Below are 23,222 nucleotides of genomic sequence, written 5' to 3'. Positions count from 1 at the left end.
GAGTGGGGGTAGCTGGGGGGTAGGTATCTCCGGGGGGGAATAGCTGAGGGAGGAGGAAGTTCGAGTGGGGATAGCTGGGGGGTAGGTATCTCCCGGGGGGGAATAGCTGAGGGAGGAGGAAGTTCGAGTGGGGGTAGCTGGGGGGTAGGTATCTCCGGGGGGGAATAGCTGAGGGAGGAGGAAGTTCGAGTGGGGGTAGCTGGGGGGTAGGTATCTCCCGGGGGGGAATAGCTGAGGGAGGAGGAAGTTCGAGTGGGGGTACCTGGGGGGTAGGTATCTCCGGGGGGGAATAGCTGAGGGGGGGAAGTTCGAGTGGGGGTAGCTGGGGGGTAGGTATCTCCGGGGGGGAATAGCTGAGGGAGGAGGAAGTTCGAGTGGGGGTAGCTGGGGGGTAGGTATCTCCCGGGGGGGAATAGCTGAGGGAGGAGGAAGTTCGAGTGGGGGTACCTGGGGGGTAGGCATCTCCGGGGGGGAATAGCTGAGGGGGGGAAGTTCGAGTGGGGGTAGCTGGGGGGTAGGTATCTCCGGGGGGGAATAGCTGAGGGAGGAGGAAGTTCGAGTGGGGGTAGCTGGGGGGTAGGTATCTCCGGGGGGGAATAGCTGAGGGAGGAGGAAGTTCGAGTGGGGGTAGCTGGGGGGTAGGTATCTCCGGGAGGGAATAGCTGAGGGAGGAGGAAGTTCGAGTGGGGGTAGCTGGGGGGTAGGTATCTCCGGGGGGGAATAGCTGAGGGAGGAGGAAGTTCGAGTGGGGATAGCTGGGGGGTAGGTATCTCCCGGGGGGGAATAGCTGAGGGAGGAGGAAGTTCGAGTGGGGGTAGCTGGGGGGTAGGTATCTCCGGGGGGGAATAGCTGAGGGAGGAGGAAGTTCGAGTGGGGATAGCTGGGGGGTAGGTATCTCCCGGGGGGGAATAGCTGAGGGAGGAGGAAGTTCGAGTGGGGGTAGCTGGGGGGTAGGTATCTCCGGGGGGGAATAGCTGAGGGAGGAGGAAGTTCGAGTGGGGGTAGCTGGGGGGTAGGTATCTCCCGGGGGGGAATAGCTGAGGGAGGAGGAAGTTCGAGTGGGGGTACCTGGGGGGTAGGTATCTCCGGGGGGGAATAGCTGAGGGGGGGAAGTTCGAGTGGGGGTAGCTGGGGGGTAGGTATCTCCGGGGGGGAATAGCTGAGGGGGGGAAGTTCGAGTGGGGGTAGCTGGGGGGGTACATAGCTCCGGGTGATACCTGTACAAACGACACTGGCGTCCTCGTTGTGCTGGCAGTTGCTGCGCCCCCAGGGCCGTGCCCGGCAGTGCCGCAGAGACACCTCCTTCCCGCTGCAGCCCACGTCGTCCAGCCAGATGGGGCCAGTGCCTGTCCCAAAATGCGCCCCCCCGGGGGCCGCCTGCACCGCACCGCAGCCCAGCTCCCGGCACACCACGGCGCCCTCCGGCAGCCCCCAGCCGTCATCACACACTGAGCCCCACTGGCCCTTGTGCAGTACCTCCAGGCGCCCCGCGCAGTTGTGGGGCCCCCCAACCAGCCGCAGGGGGGCGCCACCTGCGGGGCAGATAGTAGGTCACCAGGGGATGGGGATCACAGAGCGGATCCACAGCCCAGACCAGAATGGCAGGCCACCTGTACGGGGAGGAGCACCGCAGGCCAGGCTGGGGGAGAGGGGGGTGTCTTTGCATGGGAAGGGAGCCCACTGTCCAGGCTGATGGGTGGGGACGGGTCTCTGACAGGCTCATGGCCGCCAGGGCGGACACAAGGGGATGCTTGCAGCTCCTGAGGCCAGAAGAGACCTTGGTGGTCATGTTGCTGACGACCTGCCGAGAGCTGCCCCCAAATAATTCCGTGGGCAGAGCATTTACAACAACCGGGTCCAAAATCGTCCACATTGGAGAGCCCCCCACAACCTTCGGTAAATTGTTCCAGCACTTCCCTGCCACAAAGGAACGTCTGAGTTCCCGACTCAACTCGTCCAGCTTCGGCATCCAGCCTTTGGAGGGCATCTGACCACAGCATTGAACCTTCGTTCCCAGGCAGCTACCTACAGCCTGCGACCGTCTCCTTGCTCAGCCACCTAGACCCAGCTCCCTGAGTCTGCCACGCCGAGGCTGGTTTTCTACCCCCTTCACCGTCTTCTCTGACCCCCCTGCAATTCATCACCCTCCTTCTGGAATTGCAGGCATAGGAGGGCTCAGGGCAGCTGCCCCAGGCTCCGCAGGGCTCAGGGAGGGCAGGAGTTACCGGGGGCCTGTGCCGGCAGCAAGGGCCAGGCCTGCCCCCACACCAGCGGTGGCAGGAGCCGTGGGAAGCAGAGCGACCCAGCCCCAGCCTGCTCTGCTCCACCATATCCCAGCCAGGTCGCTGCAGGCTGGGGCCTGGCTCCTCTGCTTCCCATTGCCACCCCTTGTAATCCCAGGTCGCACTGCTTGGGGCAGGAGGTGGAACAAAGGTGGAGCAGGGGCAGAAGCTGGGCTTGGAGGAAAGGGCAGAGTGGGGGAAGCATGGGGCGGTTTCAGAGTCCCTGCTCCCGGAGAGAGGCCCCCTGGGAGTGCAGCCGCACTGTTCCTCCCCAGAGCAATACTTTTGCATCCAGCCACTAAAGTTGTTGCTTGCTCCCAATGTGCCAAGTGAGCCGTACCACCCTGTAGCAGTCTCCTGTCCCCCAGGGTGGCAGGGTGCCTCCCAGGGCAGGAAGGCAAGCTCAGTGGTATTTTCAGCACATCAAGTGACAGTCTTAATGGGATCTCTGTAATCAAACCCATCATACCTCCAAAAATATATCCAGTTAATTTGTCAGGAACTATTTTCCATAATCCCATGTTGATTTGCAATAATTACATTATCCTCTTTATATTCCTTATTAATCAAGTCTCATATCAATTTCTCCACTATTTTGCCCAGGAATAATGTCAGGAAGACAGGCCTATAACTACCTGGGTCATCCTGTTTACCCAACTACCCCAGTCCTCCACAAATGAAAATCAAAAGTAAAGATCCAGCAAGCTCCTCGGGAAGCTCTTTCAAAACTCGTTGATGCAATTCATCTAGACCTGCCAACTTAAACATTTCTGACTTTTGTAGCTTCTCTTCTTATCCTCCTGATATATTAGTGGAATAAGAAGAGTGTTATTATCACCATACGAGCATCATTTGTTTTCTATTTCCATCCAGTAATGGGCCAATACCATGGTCAGGATTCTTTTTGCTTGTTCTACACTTTTTAAAAAAAATCTTCCCTTATCAATTTTCTACAGTTCCTAGCTTCTGAGTGGGCTGTGCCCACAAAAGCTCATGGTACCATCTACATGTTTTGTTAGTCTTTAAGGTGCTACTAGACTATTTGTTGGTTTTTAAGTTTTTCCTGTTATAGACTAACTTGGCTACCCCTCTGGAGCTTCTGAGATATAGTCATTATTGCCAACTTCCCTTTTCTTCCATTTGTTGCATATCATTGTTTTTATTTTTATCATGCTTTCACTTTTCCTTTAAGTCTGGTTGGATTTTTAAATCAGCAAGGCCTTCTTCCTCAGTTGTAGGACTGTGGCTTTTGTGGCGTCCAATTCTCAGCCTATTCCCAATACACACTTTTTTCTTATTAAATTTCTGATTATCCCTCTGTTCTGTTCACTTCCTCCGGGGACCTGGCATTGGCCTTTGACAGAAAACAGAATACTGGGCTAGACAGACCCTTGGTCTGTCCCAGTATGGCCCTTCTTATGTTAACTAGCCAATTAGCCCGTTATAAGAGGGGATTTTCAGGTCTCTCCTTCACGTCGGTCTTCTCTCCTGAGCCTCCGGTCTCTCACTCCGTGTCTCTCCCTCTCTCTGTCTCTCCTCCTCCTACTGCCTCCCCCCGCTCTCTCTGGGTATGTCTACACTGCCACCCTAGTTCGAACTAGGGTGGCTAATATAGGCATTTGAAGTTGCAAATGAAGCCCGGGATTTAAATATCCCGGGCTTCATTTGCATCTTGCCGGGCGCCGCCATTTTTAAATCCCCGTTAGTGCAGACTCCGTGCCCGCGGCTACACGCAGCACAGAGTAGGTAGTTCGAATTAGGCTCTCTAATCCGAACTACCGTTATTCCTCGAGCCCTCCTATGCCCGCAATTCCAGAAGGAGGGTGATGAATTGCAAGGGGGTCAGAGAAGATGTCCTCGTGGAACGAGGTGTACTGGTAGTTCGAATTAGAGAGCCTAATTCGAACTACCTACTCCGTGCCGCGTGTAGCCGCGGGCACAGAGTCCGCACTAATGGGGATTTAAAAATGGCGGTGCCCGGCAAGATGCAAATGAAGCCCAGGATATTTAAATCCCGGGCTTCATTTGCAACTTCAAATGCCTACATTAGCCAGCCTAGTTCGAATTAGGGTGGCAGTGTAGACATACCCTCTCAGCTCTCCTCCACCTCCTGCCTCTCTCTAGGTACGTCTACACTAGCTCATTAGTTCGAGCTAGGTAGGGTAATTAGGGCAAGTGGAGTTGCAAATGAAGCCCGGGATTTAAATATCCCGGGCTTCATTTGCATGTTCCCGGGCACTGCCATTTTTAAATCCCCCTTAGTCCGAACTCTGTGCCCGCGGCTATATGCGGCACAGAGTAGGTAGTTCAAATTAAAGATCCTAATTCGAACTACTGTTACTCCTCATTCCACGTACCCTCTCTGTCTCGCTCTTTCTCTTCTCCCCCTCCTGCCTCTCACGCAGGGGACCACGGAGCCCTAACGGCCGTTTGGGCACCACGCTCCCTGTGCTGCATGGGGAGCGCAGAGCCCAAACGGTCACTTGCGCCTCTTTCTCCCACGCGGTGGCCCGGCTGAGCGCCGCAGAAGTCAGCTGAGCCCACTGCGGGAGGCAAAGGGGGGCAGGGCAGTGATGTTCATAGCCAGGGGGCAGGGCCTGGTGCCGCTGTCACACCATTTGGGCTCCCCCACAGCGGCTGTTTCGGCTCCCCTGTGTCAGCCAAGTGCCACGGCAGGAGGCGAAGGGGGGTGCAAAGGGGGGCAGGGCGGTGACATACACAGGCAGGCCCCACCCCCTGGCCGTGTACGTCACCACCCCCCTTTCCTCCCACTGTGGCACTCGGCTGACTCCTGCGCCGCTCAGCCACCCCTGTGATGCATGGGGACCACAGCGCCCAGATGGCTGCTTGCTCCCCCGCGGCGGCCTGGCTGAGCGGCGCAGAAGTCAGTCGAGTGCTACGGCGGGAGGCAAAGGACGTGACTCAGGCAACAGCGCCGCCCAGAGGGAACAGCCAGGGAGACAACAGCACCACTCAGAGGGAACAGCCAGGGAGACAACAGTGCCGCCCAGAGGGAACAGCCAGGGAGGCAACAGCGCCACTCAGAGGGAACAGCCAGGGAGACAACAGTGCCGCCCAGAGGGAACAGCCAGGGAGGCAACAGCACCACTCAGAGGGAACAGCCAGGGAGACAACAGTGCCGCCCAGAGGGAACAGCCAGGGAGGCAACAGCGCCACTCAGAGGGAACAGCCAGGGAGACAACAGTGCCGCCCAGAGGGAACAGCCAGGGAGGCAACAGCACCACTCAGAGGGAACAGCCAGGGAGACAACAGTGCCGCCCAGAGGGAACAGCCAGGGAGGCAACAGCACCACTCAGAGGGAACAGCCAGGGAGACAACAGCGCCGCCCAGAGGGAACAGCCAGGGAGACAACAGCGCCACTCAGAGGGAACAGCCAGGGAGACAACAGTGCCACCCAGAGGGAACAGCCAGGGAGGCAACAGCGCCACTCAGAGGGAACAGCCAGGGAGGCAACAGCGCCGCCCAGAGGGAACAGCCAGGGAGGCAACAGCGCCACTCAGAGGGAACAGCCAGGGAGGCAACAGCGCCACCCAGAGGGAACAGCCAGGGAGACAACAGCGCCGCCCAGAGGGAACAGCCAGGGAGACAACAGCGCCACCCAGAGGGAACAGCCAGGGAGGCAACAGCGCCGCTCAGAGGGAACAGCCAGCATTTCAGCATTACAGAGTCACAGACATTGGGCTACTATTTTATGTTAATTCTTCCTCCCAGAGAATTTTGTTCATAATTTTGTTTTCAACTTTGTCAAACTGCCCCTTCTCAAGCACCAAGAATGCAGACTGGAGTTTCTCCTTTTTGCATATTACAAATGTCATCAAATCATGCTCACTTGTGAGGAAGCAGGAATTTTGGGTAATATTTTATTACGCCTATGTGTGCCTCAGTTTCTCTCTGCAGATTGCATTGCTGCCCAGAGGGGTAGCACTAGATATATGTGGGGGGGGGGGTGCAGGTGTACGTTATCGTGCTGTGTTATCTCGCTGTTTGGATGGATCAAATGGCCCTGAAGGAAGTGTTTGAAACAGACCCAGGGCTTGTCTACACGGACCAGTTACTGGGCTGAAACTCACTTGGGGGAGTGAAAAATCAGCAGCACCTGGGAGCTGCGCCCCTTGTGGAGGTGGTTTTCCGCATGTGCTCTGCGTGTTTTCCCCCAGCACTGGTGTCACTCGCAACCACACTGTCCTGTTGAAACTCTGCTGCGGCAGCGCTTTAACACTGCCAGTCTAGACAGAGCCCAGACCCACAAGCCAGCCAGAGGATCAATGGAAGCTCCAGGAGGGAACAATGGACACTCCACCAAATGACCCCAGCAGGCGTGGCTGTGAACCTGCCTGGAGACAGAGGCCTGGGACGGGGATATGGGTGGGCTCTGGCAGAAACCTCCATGTTCTTACTTAGAACTATGGAACCATAGAATCATAGAACCATAGAGCTGGAACAGACCTCAGGAGTCATCAAGTCCAGCCCCCTGCTCTAGGCAGGACCAATCCCAACTCAATCAACCCGGCCAGGGCTTTGTCAAGCCGAGACTTAAACACCTCTAGGGATGGAGACTCCACTACTTCCCTAGGGAACCCATCCCAGTGCTTCACCACCCTCCTAGGGAAATAGTTTTTCCTAATATCCAACCTGGACCTCTCCCACCACAACTGGAGACCATTGCTCCTTGTTCTGCCATGTGACACTACTGAGAACAGCCTCTCTCCATCCTCTTTGGAACCTCCCTTCAGGAAGTTGCAGGCTGCTTTCTAATCCCCCCCTCACTCTTCGCTTCTGCAGACTAAACAAACCCAACTCCCTCAGCCTCTCCTCATAAGTCATATGCTCCAGCCCCCTAATCATTTTGTTTGCCCTACTCTGGACCCTCTCCAATGCGTCCACATCCTTTCTGTAGTGGGGGGCCCAGAATTGGACACAATACTCCAGATGAGGCCTCATCAGAGCCGAATAAAGGGGAATAATGACATCTCTGGATCTGCCGGCAATGCTCCTCTTAATGCACCCTAATATGCCATTAGCCTTCTTGGCTACAAGGGCACACTGTTGACTCATATCCAGCTTCTCATTCACTGTAACCCCCAGGTCCTTTTCTGCAGAAACCCCTGGCAAGTGACTAAGGAACAGGGCCTGAAGATAGGCTCGGGGACGACCAGAATTGGCTCTGCTGGAACCTTCCTCTCTCTGCGCTGCCCTCGGGACTCCCTGCCCATGTGCCAGGGCCGAGCAAGCCCACCGGCTTGGAAGCATGGTTTGAGCGTCTCCGCCCATCCGTGCTGAGGTGCATTAATCCTGGCAGTGCTCACAAGGCTCTCCCAGGAGTCTGGCTGAGTTTCCCTGGCAGGAAAGCGCTTGTGGGGCAAAGGAAGCAGGCTGGAGCCCAAAGACAGGGCCATCCCAATGGGACTCTATCCAGTACTATTAAACTGGTGCCCCATAACCAATGGCAGCTGGGGGGGTGGACTTTTTAGAGCTGTGATTTAATAATCTTCAGCTACACGCTAATGAAATATCAGAGGGGGAGCCGTGTTAGTCTGAATCTGCAAAAGCGACAAGGCGTCCTGTGGCACCTTATAGACTAACTGAAGTGTAGGAACATAAGCTTTCGTGGGCAAAGACCCACTTCGTCAGATGCAAGACATCTGACGAAGTGGGTCTTTGCTAGTGAAATAGTTTTTGAAGTACATTTTAACTAAGGTCCTCTTGACTCACACGATACATTCAAAAACTGGCAGTGTATGCCTGGGGTTGGCAAATGCCCGTTATGGCTCTTTCACAGGTTCAGTGTCTGCTACGAGCTCTGCCAGGCTTTGCCACTAGTAAGTGAACTACCTCCTCTCCAGAGGAAGCAGAGCCAGAGAGCAGGGATGGGAAGAGCCGAGTGAGGGGACACTAAGACCAGTGGTCCCCAACATTTGGGGTGCCCTATGCAGCTGCGTATTTCTGTGTATGGACGGCTCTGCCCAGAGAGCTGTTTTGGGGTCTGTGAGACCCCCTGGCCTGCCCTGGCAGAAAGTGAGACCCCTTGCGGGGTCTGGCACATTGCAGGGATTCCTCCAAGAGCCTGTTTAAACACTGGGATGGAGCATCAATCCTGGGGCTCTGTGAGACTCGAACCTAAGCTGTGAGTGCAGCCCGTTTCGCAAGGCCCACAGCCTTTTTCTGCAGACACAGGAGAGCAACAGCCCTGAGCTAAGGAGCAGAAAGTCACATCCTCCCTTTCCACCTAGATTTTATCAAAGCAAAGTAATATGGGGCTGTTGAAGAGGCACTCCTCTCCTAGCAGCACCCACCATCGAGGAAAGCTCTGATACGCGCCCTTGCCAGACAGAACGCTGTCAGTCGTCGGGGGGGTGAAGTCTCCACTTCTTTATGATTTTGCCCTTAAGGTCCCCACCCCACTTCTGTATTGTTTACCTATCTGGGCTCTGTGTGTTGCATAACTCATTTTGCAAGATTTAAACCAGCGAAGGGGGGGGGGGAGTATGCGTAGTTAAAGAATTATTTTGTATTGGGCTAGGACTGAGGAAAAACACTGTATTGTGGTTCTTTAGTCTAAACTGATTGGTTACGGTACAGCTAAGCAGGACTGGATTTCACTAGATAAACTGGGGTCCAAAAGGAAGATTTTAGGACTGGAACCTAAGTCCAGGAAATGGCCTCTGATCAGAGCTGCCAGACCTCCACACCCTGCACCCACACCCTGCAGGAAGCCAGAGCCCCACATGACCTGGTCCTGGGCAGCCAGCAGGATATTTCATCTGCCCTGTTGGGAGCAGCTGGGGAGCGCTGTATGCTCAGCATCTGCATTCTCTTTGGGTGGCTGCTAATGCACAGAGACCTGGGTATGACTGTGTCAGGTTCTTCACTGGCGAAAAGGCCTCTGAGCCCCCAGATTCCTCCCTGAGCCCTAGAAATGGGGGATCGGTGGCTCTGGGCCCTAGGACCTGGGTGAGGGTAAGTGCCTTTTGCCCGGAGCCCTAGGAACTGGGAAAGGGTGATGTACTGAAATTTGCCTTGAGCCCATGGCAGGGTAAAAGTGGGGTGCCCTAGAGCGGGTAACAGCCATAGCTGTGCTCAAATGTAAAACCCCCACACACCGGCTGTGGCGCTCTTTGCGTGAGGAAATTGTCACGGTGTTCTGAAGTTCAGAGGATGTTTTGATCCTGGCAGCGTGAGCCCTCCAGGGGAGGTCGCTCCAAGTGGAAGCTTTTCTCAAAACTCTGCTCTGGGAATTACCTGGGCGCGTTCTCAAGCCTGAGTTATGGGGGGGATGTCAGATCAGATGGTCCCAGCGGCCCCTTCTGGCCTTGGAACTGAAGTCCAAGCTACTGATCAGTGACTCCGAAACAAGCAGTGCCGCTCTCGGGATGGGGTTTGCCCACGCGATGCTTGCTCCACAGGCCTCACCCTTGATTTTAACGTTCCAGCGCTCATCCCACCAGGGGTCAGTCGCATCCGCTAACTCCACTCGAGGCCCATGAACAAGCAATTCCACTTCCCCTGGGATGAAGCCCAGGAAGTCAGGGGCCTGGAGTGGAGGGGGGCATGTGCTAGGAGCGGAGGGGCCGGGGGGACTGGTGTGTCTCGTACTCACTGTGCGCTGGCGTGGTGGGAGCCCGGGCTGTGCTCTGTGCTGGGGGTCGGGGGTCCCTGAGCTGCACCGAGGGCTCGGTGGTGATGAAGGGCAGGAAGCGGTGAGCTGTGGGCGCGGCAGGGTCAGACAGGCACAGAGACATGGCCACATGCAGAGTGTGGTGCCTGGGCCCCAGAAGGGTCAGTGCCAGCCACACTGGGCACAGCCATGGGACGGGCCCTCTCACCTGCACATCCAGAGCCCCAGTGTAGTGCAGTGGTTCTCACCCTAATTAGCATTGAACCACCGTGTGCTACCTGGCCGCAGGCTGAAAACCGCAGTGCGCCCCCCAGCCCTTCCACCAACCCCTATGCCCAGCGCCACCTGCCCAGAGACCCCTCCACAGAGTAGGGCCTGGAATGGGGACCTGGGCAGGGCCCAGACCCCTTTATGTTAGGCCGGGTGGCAGGCCCAACCCTGGACTTGTCTGTCAGCTGGCTGGGAACCCTGATCCCAACCCCAGCAGGTCCACCGCCAGCACCAGTCCCACACTCTCACTGTGCAGGGCCAGGTGAGGGCCCGGGGCCCCTGCTGTGCAGAGCCGGGCAGCGCCCCCAGACTCCCACAGGGACAACCCCACCCTGGACCCTGCCGCACAGGCAGCCAGGAATCCAGACCTCTCTGCGCAGGCTGGCACCTTTTAGCGCACACTCAGGCCACGGCTGGGTGCTAACTGGGCCACATGAGGCCTGCGAACCGCTGCTGCAGTGACACACAGGGACCCACTATGGCCATGTCCTCCAATCCGGCCCCAGGGGGTGGGGAATGGGGCCCGGCTCCCCTTGGCCCAGTGCTGGGTGGGGAGAACCCAGTGGGCACATCACGCATTCCGACTGGCCCTACCTGAGCACACGGCGCTGGCGTCCTCCTCGTGGGTGCAGACGTGCTGGCGCCAGCCCCGGTGGCGGCAGTGGCGCAGGTGTTGCTCGGAGCCCTGGCATCGCATCTCATTGAGCCAGATGGGGCCGGTGCCCTCCCCGAACCAGGCGCCCACGGGGGCAGAGAGCGCAGTGCCACAGCCCAACTGGCGGCACACAACGGCTGCGTCGGCCAGATCCCACTCGTCGTCACACACCGAGCCCCAGCGGCCCTTGTGGCTGATCTCCACACGCCCCACGCACGCACTGGGGCCCCCGGACAGACGCACCTGGAACGGGCCTGCAGGCACGGCACGGCCTGTCACACCCTGAACCGTCAGTCCCCGTGAGCCTCCACCCACTGCGACCCCCCCGTCAACCTCCACCCACTGCGACCCCCCCCGTCAGCCTACAACCCACTGCGACCCCCCCGTCAACCTCCACCCATTGCGATCCCCTCCGTCAACCTCCACCCACTGCGACCCCTCCATCAACCTCCAACCCACTGCGATCCCCCCCGTCAGCCTACACCCCACTGTGACACTCCCCCCGTCAGCCTACAACCCACTGCGACCCCCCCGTCAGCCTACACCCCACTGTGACACTCCCCCCGTCAGCCTACAACCCACTGCAACACCCCCCGTCAGCCTCCACCCCACTGTGACCCCCCTGTCGGCCTCCACCCACTGCAACACCCCCGTCAGCCTACACCCACTGCGACCCCCCGTCAGCCTACACCCCACTGTGACACTCCCCCCCGTCAGCCTACAACCCACTGCGATCCCCCCCGTCAGCCCCCATCAGCCTCCACCCACTGCAACACCCCGTCAGCCTCCACCCCACTGCGACACCCCCTCCGTCAGCCTACAACCCACTGCGATCCCCCCCGTCAGCCTACACCCCACTGTGACACTCCCCCCCATCAGTCTCCACCCACTGCGACACCCCCTCCGTCAGCCTCCACCCACTGCGACCCCCCCGTCAGCCTACACCCATTGCGACACTCCCCCGTCAGCCTCCACCCCACTGCGACCCCCCCGTCAACCTCCACCCACTGCGACCCCCCGTCAGCCTACACCCATTGCGACACTCCCCCGTCAGCCTCCACCCCACTGTGACCCCCCCGTCAGCCTCCACCCCACTGTGACCCCCCCGTCAGCCTCCACCCACTGCGACACCCCCTCCGTCAGCCTCCACCCACTGCGACCCCCCCGTCAGCCTCCACCCCACTGTGACACTCCCCCCATCAGCCTCCACCCACTGCGATACCCCCTCCGTCAGCCTCCACCCACTGCGACACCCCCCCGTCAGCCTCCACCCCACTGCGACCCCCCCATCAGCCTCCACCCCACTGCAACACTCCACACCCCTCTGAGCCTCCACCCACTACAACACTCTATACCCCACCGTGATGCTTCGCCACCTGTAATTCTCCACCCCACTGCAGCCGCCACCCAACTGTGACCATTCACCCCACTCAGACTTTCCAACCTCACATGCAACTCTTCACACCCCACTGCAGCACTCAGCCCCCCAGCTACACGCACACATACAGACAGCAGACAGGGCCGCATTGTGACGTAGTGGGGATGGGGGGGATTTTAGTCTCCTTGTTATGTTGCATGTGTTTTTTATGGTCTTGTACTAACCCCATGCATGTGCCTCAGTTTCCCTGGGCACTGCACCAATTCCTAGATGGTGATGGGAATTGTGGGTGTGACTCTAACTGAGGGAGGCTGCGGGCCCCCTCCCTTTGTACTCTGAGCACAGGAGGGGGTGCAACTAGGTGACATCGTTTGCCTGGGAAGCAGGACAAAGGCCAGAGGGAAGAGCCTGGCTGGGGCGGCTGGGACCAGAAGCCGTGCATGGGGAGGCAGAGGGAGGGCCAAGACCCTGGTTCTGGGTCCCCTCTCCCCAGGATGGACTGTCCTGACTGCTCCTGATTTCTGTGCTGACAAATCAGTTCTACGCCGTGTCCCTGTCAACTAATAAACCCCGTTCTACCTGCCGGCTGAGAGTCACATCTCACTGTGGATGGGGGTGCAGGGCCCGGGGACTCGCCCACACGTCAGTGATACACGTGCACAAGGGCGCACACACACGCACACACAGGCATGCACCCCCACAATACGCACTTACCTGAGCAGTGAAATTCCAGGAAAGCAACTGAAAAACAAGAGCGCAGCGGGTGAGCCAAACCCAGCAAACAGCCAATCCCCTGCCCAGCGGGTCAGAGAGTCCGGACTGGCGAATGCGGAGGCCTGGCCAATCTGAGCCTGACCCCAGAACAACCGGCATGAGCAGCACTTAGATTAACGCTGCAAATGTCTGTGAACAGAGCAAGCCCTGGAGTGAGGCACCTTGGGCTCCCAGTGTGTGTCTGGCTGCAACTGATGCCCCTGCCCAGCGCTCAGCACCCCCTGCCCGGTCCTCAGCACCCTGTGTCCAGTGCCCCCTGCCCTGCACTCAGCACCCCCTGCCCGGTCCTCAGCACCCTGTGTCCAGCGCCCCCTGCCCTGCACTCAGCACCCCCTGCCCGGTCCTCAGCACCCTGTGTCCAGCGCCCCCTGCCCTGCACTCAGCACCCCCTGCCTGGTCCTCAGCACCCTGTGTCCAGCGCCCCCTGCCCAGCGCTCAGCACCCCCTGCCCAGCGCTCAGCACCCTGTGTCCAGCGCCCCCTGCCCTGCGCTCAGCACCCACTGCCCTGCGCTCAGCACCCACTGCCCGGTCCTCAGCACCCTGTGTCCAGCGCCCCCTGCCCTGCACTCAGCACCCCCTGCCCGGTCCTCAGCACCCTGTGTCCAGCGCCCCCTGCCCTGCACTCAGCACCCCCTGCCCAGTCCTCAGCACCCTGTGTCCAGCGCCCCCTGCCCTGCACTCAGCACCCACTGCCCGGTCCTCAGCACCCTGTGTCCAGCGCCCCCTGCCCTGCGCTCAGCACCCTGTGTCCAGCGCCCCCTGCCCTGCACTCAGCACCCCCTGCCCGGTCCTCAGCACCCTGTGTCCAGCGCCCCCTGCCCTGCGCTCAGCACCCTGTGTCCAGCGCCCCCTGCCCTGCACTCAGCACCCCCTGCCCGGTCCTCAGCACCCTGTGTCCAGCACCCCCTGCCCTGCGCTCAGCACCCCCTGCCCGGTCCTCAGCACCCTGTGTCCAGCGCCCCCTTCCCTGCGCTCAGCACCCCCTGCCCGGTCCTCAGCACCCTGTGTCCAGCGCCCCCTGCCCTGCACTCAGCACCCCCTGCCCGGTCCTCAGCATCTTGTGTCCAGCACCCCCTGCCCTGCACTCAGCACCCCCTGCCCGGTCCTCAGCACCCTGTGTCCAGCGCCCCCTGCCCTGCGCTCAGCACCCCCTGCCCGGTCCTCAGCACCCTGTGTCCAGCGCCCCCTGCCCTGCGCTCAGCACCCCCTGCCCGGTCCTCTGCACCCTGTGTCCAGCGCCCCCTGCCCTGCGCTCAGCACCCCCTGCCCGGTCCTCTGCACCCTGTGTCCAGCGCCCCCTGCCCTGCACTGAGCACCCCCTGCCCAGTTCTCAGCACCCTGTGTACAGTGCCACCTGCCCAGAGCTCAGCACCCCCAGCCCAGCGCCCCCTGTCCTGCACTCAGCGCCCCCTGCCCGGTTCTCAGCACCCTGTGTACAGTGCCACCTGCCTAGAGCTCAGCACCCCCTGCCCAGTGTCCCTGGCCCAGCACTCAGCACCCTGTGCCTAGCACTCAGCACCCCCTGCCCAGTGTCCCTGGCCCAGCACTCAGCACCCTGTGTCTAGCACTCAGCACCCCCAGCCCAGCACCCCCTGCCCCGTGCTCAGCACCCTCAGCTCAGCACCCAGTGCTCAGTGCCCAGCACCCCCTGCCCAGCGCCTCGCATTCAGTGCTTGGTGCACCCTGCCCAGTGGCCTCTGCCTGGCCCACAGTGCCCCTGCAGCCCTGAGCATCTGGGAGCTCTGGCAGTGCCTGAGCTGGGACCCTGGAGTTGAGCCTCGCTCCCCGAGCAGCTGGTACTCACCGAGGAGGAGCAGGGGCAGCCGCATGGTGGCTGGTGTGGAGCAAGCCCGGGGCCAAGACGGCACAGTGGCCTCGCGAAGGGGTGTTTCATGGAGCAGGACTGGCCAGGCCAGGGGATGACTCAGCCCAGACACCATTTAGAAGCAGGGAGCCTGAACCGCCCACAGCTGAGGGTGGTGACCTTGGAAGCCAGGGGCCGCAGGGGAGCCCAAGCACAGGCGGAGGCAAGCGGAGCACCAGGGATGCTGGATGGCAGAGCCCTGCCAGCCACATGTCCCAGCCCAGTGAGTGGCATCCTCCAGCCCTGCCCCGGCAGCCAATGGGTTAACGAGCAGCTACAGAAGCAGCTGCAACAGCTGGGCTCATGCCTGTGTGTGCAGTGCAAACCGACACACACGTGCACCCCCAGCCCTCCCCTGCACAAATATACATACCAAGTGATGCACACGGATGGACACACATCCAGATGTTCACATGGGCACACAGACGTGGACACACACCCCCCGCCAATTCACACACAGGCCCAGATACACGTACCTATCATCCACACTCACACACACTTGTGCACACACATGTGCACAGAGACTGACACGCCCCGTGGTTCCAGTGCACCCTGGGTGCTGTGCTGTTATCCGGGCCCAGGGCTGTGAGTGGGGGGTCCTGTCCCACCAGGGTGTGGGGCCTGGGCTGGGACATGCCTGTGTTCCCCAGCCCGGGACAGCCTGGCTGCACAGTCCCAGCTGGGGGCGAGTCATAGAAAGATTGAGTCAGCGCTGTGTGTGAGAGCCAGGCTAGCCTAGAGCCAGCAGCGTCACGAGGAGGGACGGCCCAGCCCGGGTCTCTGGGATGCCTGTAGACACAGGGCAGGCCTGGGGCCCCAGCCCACCTGGCCCCTCATGCCAAGCACTGCCCCTGCCCGGCTGGCTGCACCACAGGGCAGATGGAGCACTGTGGCCTGGCTGCTCCCCAGACTCGAATCGCCACTGCGGCTGCTGCGAGTCCAGGATACTGGCAACCATAGCAACCTGTGTTGTCATACAACGAAACATCCCACGCTGCAGCCTGCCTGGCCTGCCACGGATGGAGACTGCCAAGGAATGGGCAGGCAGCTGCAAGGGGCGGGCAGGGGCTCTCTTCCCGGGCAGTCATGGCCTCCTTGCTCCAGGGCAGTGTTAGGGGGCTGTGCTGCAGGGCCCAGAAGGGGGCGCGCTCCCTGGCACCCTGCAGTCAGTGCCCCCCCCCCTTCCCCGGTGCACATAGGATGAAAGGAATCACAGGGTTGGAAGAGATCTCGGGAGTCATCCAGTCCAAACCCCACCCACCCAAAGCAGGACCAACCCCAACTAAATCATCCCAGCCAGGGCTTTGCTGGGACTTCAAAATCTCTAGGGGCGTTGATTCCATCAGCTCCCTAGGGAACCCATCCCAGGGCTCCCCCACCCTCCTAGGGAAATACTTCTTCCTAATATCCAACCTAGACCTCCCCCACTGCAACTGGAGACTATCGCCCCTCGTTCTGCCACCTGCCACCACTGAGAACAGCCTCTCTCCATCGCCTTTGACACGCCCCTTCAGGTAGTTGAAGGCTGCTCTCAAATCCCCCCTCACTCTTCTCTAGACTAAACAAGCCCAAATCTCTCAGCTTCTCAAAAATTAGGCGCTCCAGCCCCCTAATCGTTTTCATCGCCTTCCGCTGGACCCTCTCCAATGCATCCACCTCTTTTCTGTAGTGGGGGGGGGGGCGCGCGCAGAACTGGACATAGTACTCCAGATGTTGCCTTGCTAGTGCTGAATAAAGGGGAATAATCACTTCTCTGGATCTGCTGGCAATGCTCCTCCTAATGCCCCCTAATATGCCATTAGCCTTCTTGGCTACAAGGGCACCCTGGTGACTCATATCCAGCTTCTCATCCACTATAATCCCCAGATCCTTTTTTGCAGAACTGCTGCTTATCCAGTCGGTCCCCAGCCTGTAACTATGCTTGGGATTCTTCTGTCCCAAGGGCAGGACTCTGCACTTGTTCTTTCTGAACCTCATCAGATGCCTTTTGGCCCAATCCTCCAATTTATCTCAGTCACTCTGGACCCTATCCCTACCCTCCAATGTATCTACCTCTTCCCTTAGCTTAGTGTCATCTGCAAACTTGCTGAGGGTGCAATCCATCCCCTTATCCAGGTCATTAATAAAGATGCTGAACAAAACTGGCCCCAGTGCCGACCCCGGGGGCACCCCCCTTGAAACCGCCAGCCAGACGTGGAGCCATTGATGGAGGGAGGGATATTTGTTGTTTTATGCTGGCGACAACTGGAGCAGAGCATGTCTGGAGATGGAGAGCCAGCTGCCATCAGCCTTTCCTGGGGGCGACTCTCCTTCTGGCCTCCCGGGCTGAGTGGAGCCCCTTGCTGGCTGGGGAGCTGCCCCGGGTCCATGAGGGCAGGAGGTAGATGGAGCCGCAGTATCCGCAATAGCAAGCTTTATTCACAACATGCAGTGACACACGTGGACCCGCGATGCTGCAGCAAGGTTCCATTGGCCCTCAAGCTGTAGGGGCAACGGACAGATCCAGAATTCTCTCGCCTGGGTTCCTCAGCCAGGCCCATGCCCATCGCAAATCACGGCCAAACTCCCTCACACAGCCAACTTGGTGAGGGGAGAGCCCCCTTCTCCACAGCCCCGCGCTAATGCTGGGGTCCCCCTGAACCTCAACGCCTGCCCCTCCACCCCTGCAGCACTTCCCAGTCACCAAGCTTACCTTCCTTTTTGCTCTGTTCCATGCCTAAAGGCCACCCACTCGATAGCCCCTTCCCCAGAGCAGTCTGTGATCCCCCCCGCACCACCCTGAAATCACCATCTGTCTGCAATTTATCCCCACACTCCTGCAGTCACAATCGGATCTGTAATCCACCTCTACCCCCCCCCCCACACAGTCACAATCACAACCCCTTCCCCCTCCACACACACAGTCACAACCCCTCCCCCGCCCCTCCACACACACACACACACACACACACACACACACACACAGAGTCACAACCCCTCCCCCGCCCCCTCCACACACACACACACACACACACACAGTCACAACCCCTCCCCCGCCCCCTCCACACACACACACACACACACACACACACACAGTCACAACCCCTCCCCCGCCCCCTCCACACACACACACACACACACACACACACAGTCAGAACCCAGTCTGTCACAATTGGGTTCAGCCCGTCTTGTTCAGCTCCAGAAAGGGACTCATCCAGAATTCGCTGTTTCCGGTCAACGAAGAGGTGGCCCTGCATCCTGAGAGTGAAGGCCAGGGCTGCTGCACCCCAATCCCACATCCCAGCCATCGATACCCCACGTCTTGTGGTGGCCTCCGTGGAGCAGAGACACCCCCGGCATGAGGACAGACACGGCCCACCAGCTCTTGGCCAAGACTACTTACAAGCCAGTCCCCCCAAGCAGGGCTGAGGAGTGGGGGGTATTACAGGTCCTTGCTGTACTCCTGCAGGATGGTGTAGCCAAGCCAGCTGCGCCCACCGGTGGGGCGGTAGCCGCTGCTCTCGAAGAGGCTGACAGCAGCCTTGGCAACCACAGCAGCATAGAGCACCACACACTCGTAGCCCTGTGCCCGCGCCTGCGCCTCCAGGAAGGCTAGCAGACGCCGCCCCACGCCCGAGCGCCGGTACCAGCGGCTGACGGCCAAGCGCCTCAGCTCAGCAGCACGGGACTCTCCCGGTGGGCGGGGCTCCAGTGCCACACAGCCGCACACGTCGTCGCCGTCGTACACCGCCACCCAGAGCCCACGCCGCCCTGAGCGGTAGTACGCGTGCAAGCGGCCCAGGTCCGGAGAGCGCCGCAGCAGCAGCTTGAGGGCCAGGATGGTGAGCAGCACGGGGCCCAGCAGCGCGGCCACAAAGGAGTTGAGCAGAAAGCGAAGGCCACTGCTCACCACGGCCAGCAGCAGCAGTGCCAGGGGCCGTGTCAGGACATACAGGATCAGCCGGTTTTCCGTGTCCTTGAACCCATCCTGGGGAGGAAGAGGGCATGTCAGCAGGGGGCTGAGGGCAGGGGGCCTGCTGCGTGCCCAGGCCAGGTGGGAGTGCAGCTGTGATGGCAGGTTTGCCACAGGCAGCAACTCTCCCCGAGGGATGTAACCCTACCAGAAAGGGCACTGTGGCCAGGGGGGCTGGTCTCGAGGGAAGTCCTGGATGGGACACAGGGGCCCAATCCCATGCATTTCTCATAGGTAGTGCACAGAGCACAAGGTTAAGAGAAAAGAGAAGCTGGCAGGATGTCTGGGTTCTAGCCCTGCACTTTGGAGGACAGCAGGGTCTAATGCTCATGGTCAGGGCTGTCCCTAGGGGGCCATGGACACCACCCCACACACATCCCCCCCACACACTGCCCCCATTCTGTCTCTTCCCACCCACATCTTTCCCCAAGGCCTACCCCTGCTCCACCTCCACCCTGCCTCTTCCTGCCCCTGCTCTGCTCCCTCCTGGCCCCCTTGTACCTCCCCCAAACTCCCCTCCTTGAAGCTACGTGACCCGGGGAGCCTAGCTCAAGGTGGCAGCAGGGTTTGGCCCCCCCGCCCACCCCGCACTCACCACAGCAGCAGGAGCTGCAGGAGTAGAGCAACCCACAGCTTGTTCTGCTTGGCTGCCATCTGCCAGCCGGGTTGCTTGACTTCACCACGGCGACAGGAAGCAGAGCATCCCAAGCCCAGCCCACTTCCCCAAGCCCCACATCTCCTGGGGGAATGGAGCACCCAGGCTGGGATATGACAGCAGAGCAGCTCAAGTTGCTGCATGAGATACTGCTTCCCAGGCTTCCGCTGCCACTCTGAGTGCAGCAGGGGGACCCTGCTGCTCCGCGTCTCCTCCCCGAGCCCTGAAATCCTCAAGCCACCCGGGGCTCCATGGGCTCCCATCAGTATGGGGGACTGCCCCATTGGATGGCTGGGGTGGCTGCTGCAGGGCCCCCCCAAAGCACAGGGACCAGGGCATCCACCCTGAACTGTTCTATGGATGGGACTCTGGTCACAATGTGAAATGGCAGGTCAAGGAAACCAGGTCAGTGCTAATCTCAGCTCTTCCTCGACCCTCTGGGACTTCAAGCGCTGCTCGCTTGGGATCTCTGTGCCTCAGCGTCCTCCACAAACAAGGGGATTCATACTGACTTGCATATCTCGGTAGGGGTAGGGAATCATGCAGGATCATTCTTTAGCTTTGAGATCCCCACAGGGCTAAAGGCAGGCAGGGGGTTAGAGCTTGGATGGACGGACAGACAGACATCTCCAGGGCTGGACAGACAGGCAATGCCCTCTCCCCAGACCTTTAGCAGCTCCAGGACCATCTGCTCCTCATCTTCCTGCATCTCGCGGATGGCGAGCTGGCTAGGATCCACCGTGGGCATGGCGCCTGGTGGGAGCAAGATGACCTGCAAGGCAGGAAACAAGGCTGAATGCCGAGGGCTTTTCCTCCCCCTCACAGGTCTGGTGAGGCTCCGAGCAGCTCATTCCCCCAGCACTGCCTGCTCCAGCTCTGCGCCCAGCCCGGTGCCCCCCATCACTAGACTAGAGTCACTCAGCCACGGCAGCCCAGAGAGCAGCTGGGCAGGTCCAGGGGCTGGACCCACGTGGTGTTCTCAGGCAGCAGCACAGCCAGTGCCCCCCAGAGAGGGCAAGCCCCAATCCCCGCCCCCTGGGCCAGCCAGCCCCTGCCCTACGGCCAGATTGGAGCCAGCATCCCCTAGAGGAGGAAAGGGCCCATGACCAAGCTGGCGAGGGGGGTGGGGCCACAGAGACAAGGTGGGGAAGAAACAGTCTCAACACTTTGCCTTGGGGCAGCCTCCTCCCTTCACCCCCATCCAAGAAATGGATGAACCCCTTCACAGAGATCCACCCCTCCGCCCATGAGAGGGAATGGGACTGCCCGCCCCCTGCAACCACTGACCCTTCCCCCATTAAAGGGAATGGGACTGCCCGCCCCCTGCAACCACTGACCCTTCCCCCATTAAAGGGAATGGGACTGCCCGCCCCCTGCAACCTCTGACCCTTCCCCCATTAAAGGGAATGGGACTGCCCGCCCCCTGCAACCACTGACCCTTCCCCCATTAAAGGGAACGGGACTGCCCGCCCCCTGCAACCACTGACCCTTCCCCCATTAAAGGGAACGGGACTGCCCGCCCCCTGCAACCTCTGACCCTTCCCCCATTAAAGGGAATGGGACTGCCCGCCCCCTGCAACCTCTGACCCTTCCCCCATTAAAGGGAATGGGACTGCCCGCCCCCTGCAACCTCTGACCCTTCCCCCATTAAAGGGAACGGGACTGCCCGCCCCCTGCAACCACTGACCCTTCCCCCATTAAAGGGAACGGGACTGCCCGCCCCCTGCAACCACTGACCCTTCCCCCATTAAAGGGAACGGGACTGCCCGCCCCCTGCAACCACTGACCCTTCCCCCATTAAAGGGAATGGGACTGCCCGCCCCCCTGCAACCACTGACCCTTCCCCCATTAAAGGGAATGGGACTGCCCGCCCCCTGCAACCACTGACCCTTCCCCCATTAAAGGGAACGGGACTGCCCGCCCCCTGCAACCACTGACCCTTCCCCCATTAAAGGGAATGGGACTGCCCGCCCCCCTGCAACCACTGACCCTTCCCCCATTAAAGGGAATGGGACTGCCCGCCCCCCTGCAACCTCTGTCCCTTCCCCCATTAAAGGGAATGGGACTGCCCGCCCCCTGCAACCATTGACCCTTCCCCCATTGAAGGGAATGGGACTGCCCGCCCCCTGCAACCTCTGTCCCTTCCCCCATTAAAGGGAATGGGACTGCCCGCCCCCCTGCAACCACTGACCCTTCCCCCATTAAAGGGAATGGGACTGCCCGCCCCCTGCAACCACTGACCCTTCCCCCATTAAAGGGAACGGGACTGCCCGCCCCCTGCAACCACTGACCCTTCCCCCATTAAAGGGAATGGGACTGCCCGCCCCCCTGCAACCACTGACCCTTCCCCCATTAAAGGGAATGGGACTGCCCGCCCCCCTGCAACCTCTGTCCCTTCCCCCATTAAAGGGAATGGGACTGCCCGCCCCCTGCAACCATTGACCCTTCCCCCATTGAAGGGAATGGGACTGCCCGCCCCCTGCAACCTCTGTCCCTTCCCCCATTAAAGGGAATGGGACTGCCCGCCCCCCTGCAACCACTGACCCTTCCCCCATTAAAGGGAATGGGACTGCCCGCCCCCCTGCAACCTCTGTCCCTTCCCCCATTAAAGGGAATGGGACTGCCCGCCCCCTGCAACCACTGACCCTTCCCCCATTAAAGGGAATGGGACTGCCCGCCCCCCTGCAACCACTGACCCTTCCCCCATTAAAGGGAATGGGACTGCCCGCCCCCCTGCAACCACTGACCCTTCCCCCATTAAAGGGAATGGGACTGCCCGCCCCCTGCAACCACTGACCCTTCCCCCATTAAAGGGAATGGGACTGCCCGCCCCCCTGCAACCTCTGTCCCTTCCCCCATTAAAGGGAATGGGACTGCCCGCCCCCTGCAACCACTGACCCTTCCCCCATTAAAGGGAATGGGACTGCCCGCCCCCTGCAACCTCTGACCCTTCCCCCATTAAAGGGAATGGGACTGCCCGCCCCCTGCAACCTCTGACCCTTCCCCCATTAAAGGGAATGGGACTGCCCGCCCCCTGCAACCTCTGACCCTTCCCCCATTAAAGGGAATGGGACTGCCAGCCCCCTGCAACCACTGACCCTTCCCCCATTAAAGGGAACGGGACTGCCCGCCCCCTGCAACCTCTGACCCTTCCCCCATTAAAGGGAATGGGACTGCCCGCCTCTCCCCCCGTAATCATCCCCTCCCTTCAAGAACAGAATGGTACAATCCTCCTCCCCAGAGAATGCAACCCCCGCAGCACAGGCGGTGGAACGCCCTGAGCCCTAAACACCCTGTGGCACCTCCCACAACCCACGCCACCCCCTCCCGGTGCGCAATGGACCCGCTCCAAGCTAGCCCAGCCTCTCACCCTAGCCCAGCGCGCAGCCGGCGATAGCCTCGCTCCTTCTGCCCAGTACGCATGCGCCGCAGCTTTTCCCCTCCTCCCCCCCACTTTCCTCCGCCCGCCCAGGTTTTACTTAGTAACCGTTGTTAAGGGCACAACTGCGGCCTAGCGGGCCCGCATAGCGCCTGCCTCGCAGTGCGGGGGCGCGAGGGCAGTGGGGCGCGTGCGGGCACGGGGGCTCTCCCAGCAGGCACCGCCCCATGGGCTCCTACAGCTGATCTTGCGCTGGCCAGGCCTGCGCTGAGGAGAGGCTGGGAGGCCCCATCTGCTCCCTGCAGCCCTGCCCTGGGAGCGGCCTGGAATTAGCGAGGGTGTTGTGTAAAACCCCCAGGAATACCCCCCCCCCGCA

The 23,222-nt window shown here is 60.3% G+C and overlaps 2 protein-coding genes across 6 annotated transcripts in view; both read right to left on the bottom strand.

The window, feature by feature from the left end:
* The window catches only part of SSC5D (scavenger receptor cysteine rich family member with 5 domains), a 37,875-nt gene extending 20,759 nt beyond the window's left edge, over positions 1-17,116 (bottom strand). For 3 of the 4 annotated variants that reach the window (XR_012898608.1, XM_075914362.1, XM_075914364.1), the window contains exons 1-5: positions 14,801-17,116; positions 12,936-12,962; positions 10,783-11,097; positions 9,901-10,005; positions 1,218-1,532 (exon numbers count right to left, since the gene is read on the bottom strand). Coding sequence is in view for 3 of the 4 variants with exons in the window: in XM_075914362.1 (XP_075770477.1) it covers positions 1,218-1,532; positions 9,901-10,005; positions 10,783-11,097; positions 12,936-12,962; positions 14,801-14,936 (898 nt within the window). In the remaining variant the exon portion in view is untranslated. The remainder of the gene's footprint in view (positions 1-1,217; positions 1,533-9,900; positions 10,006-10,782; positions 11,098-12,935; positions 12,963-14,800) is intronic. The other variant, XM_075914363.1, reaches the window with a different exon arrangement.
* Positions 17,117-17,258: 142 nt separating this feature from the next.
* Positions 17,259-22,870, bottom strand: NAT14 (N-acetyltransferase 14 (putative)). Of its 2 annotated transcripts, none has more exons than XM_075914426.1 (3): positions 22,838-22,870; positions 20,135-20,239; positions 17,259-18,827 (listed from the first exon to the last, which is right to left on the bottom strand). In XM_075914426.1, the coding sequence occupies exons 2-3, from the start codon at positions 20,213-20,215 to the stop codon at positions 18,282-18,284; spliced, it is 627 nt and encodes a 208-aa protein (XP_075770541.1). In that variant the 5' UTR covers positions 20,216-20,239; positions 22,838-22,870; the 3' UTR covers positions 17,259-18,281. The 2 variants fall into 2 exon arrangements, with proteins under 2 accessions (XP_075770541.1, XP_075770540.1); XM_075914425.1 differs by lacking the exon at positions 22,838-22,870 and adding an exon at positions 20,755-20,774.
* Positions 22,871-23,222: the final 352 nt, after the last annotated feature.

Source organism: Pelodiscus sinensis, chromosome 33 (assembly GCF_049634645.1).
Source record: "Pelodiscus sinensis isolate JC-2024 chromosome 33, ASM4963464v1, whole genome shotgun sequence".
Lineage (NCBI taxonomy): Eukaryota > Metazoa > Chordata > Testudines > Trionychidae > Pelodiscus > Pelodiscus sinensis.
Note: the sequence above shows the minus strand (reverse complement) of the source record. Positions and strands in the feature narration are given on the sequence as shown.

Coding starts and splice junctions, on each gene's coding strand:
- NAT14 (XM_075914426.1), bottom strand. CDS start 20,215: ATGCCCACGGTGGATCCTAGCCAGCTCGCCATCCGCGAGATGCAGGAA. Junction 18,828..20,134: donor TGGTCCTGGAGCTGCTAAAG/GTCTGGGGAGAG, acceptor CTTCCTCCCCAG/GATGGGTTCAAGGACACGGA.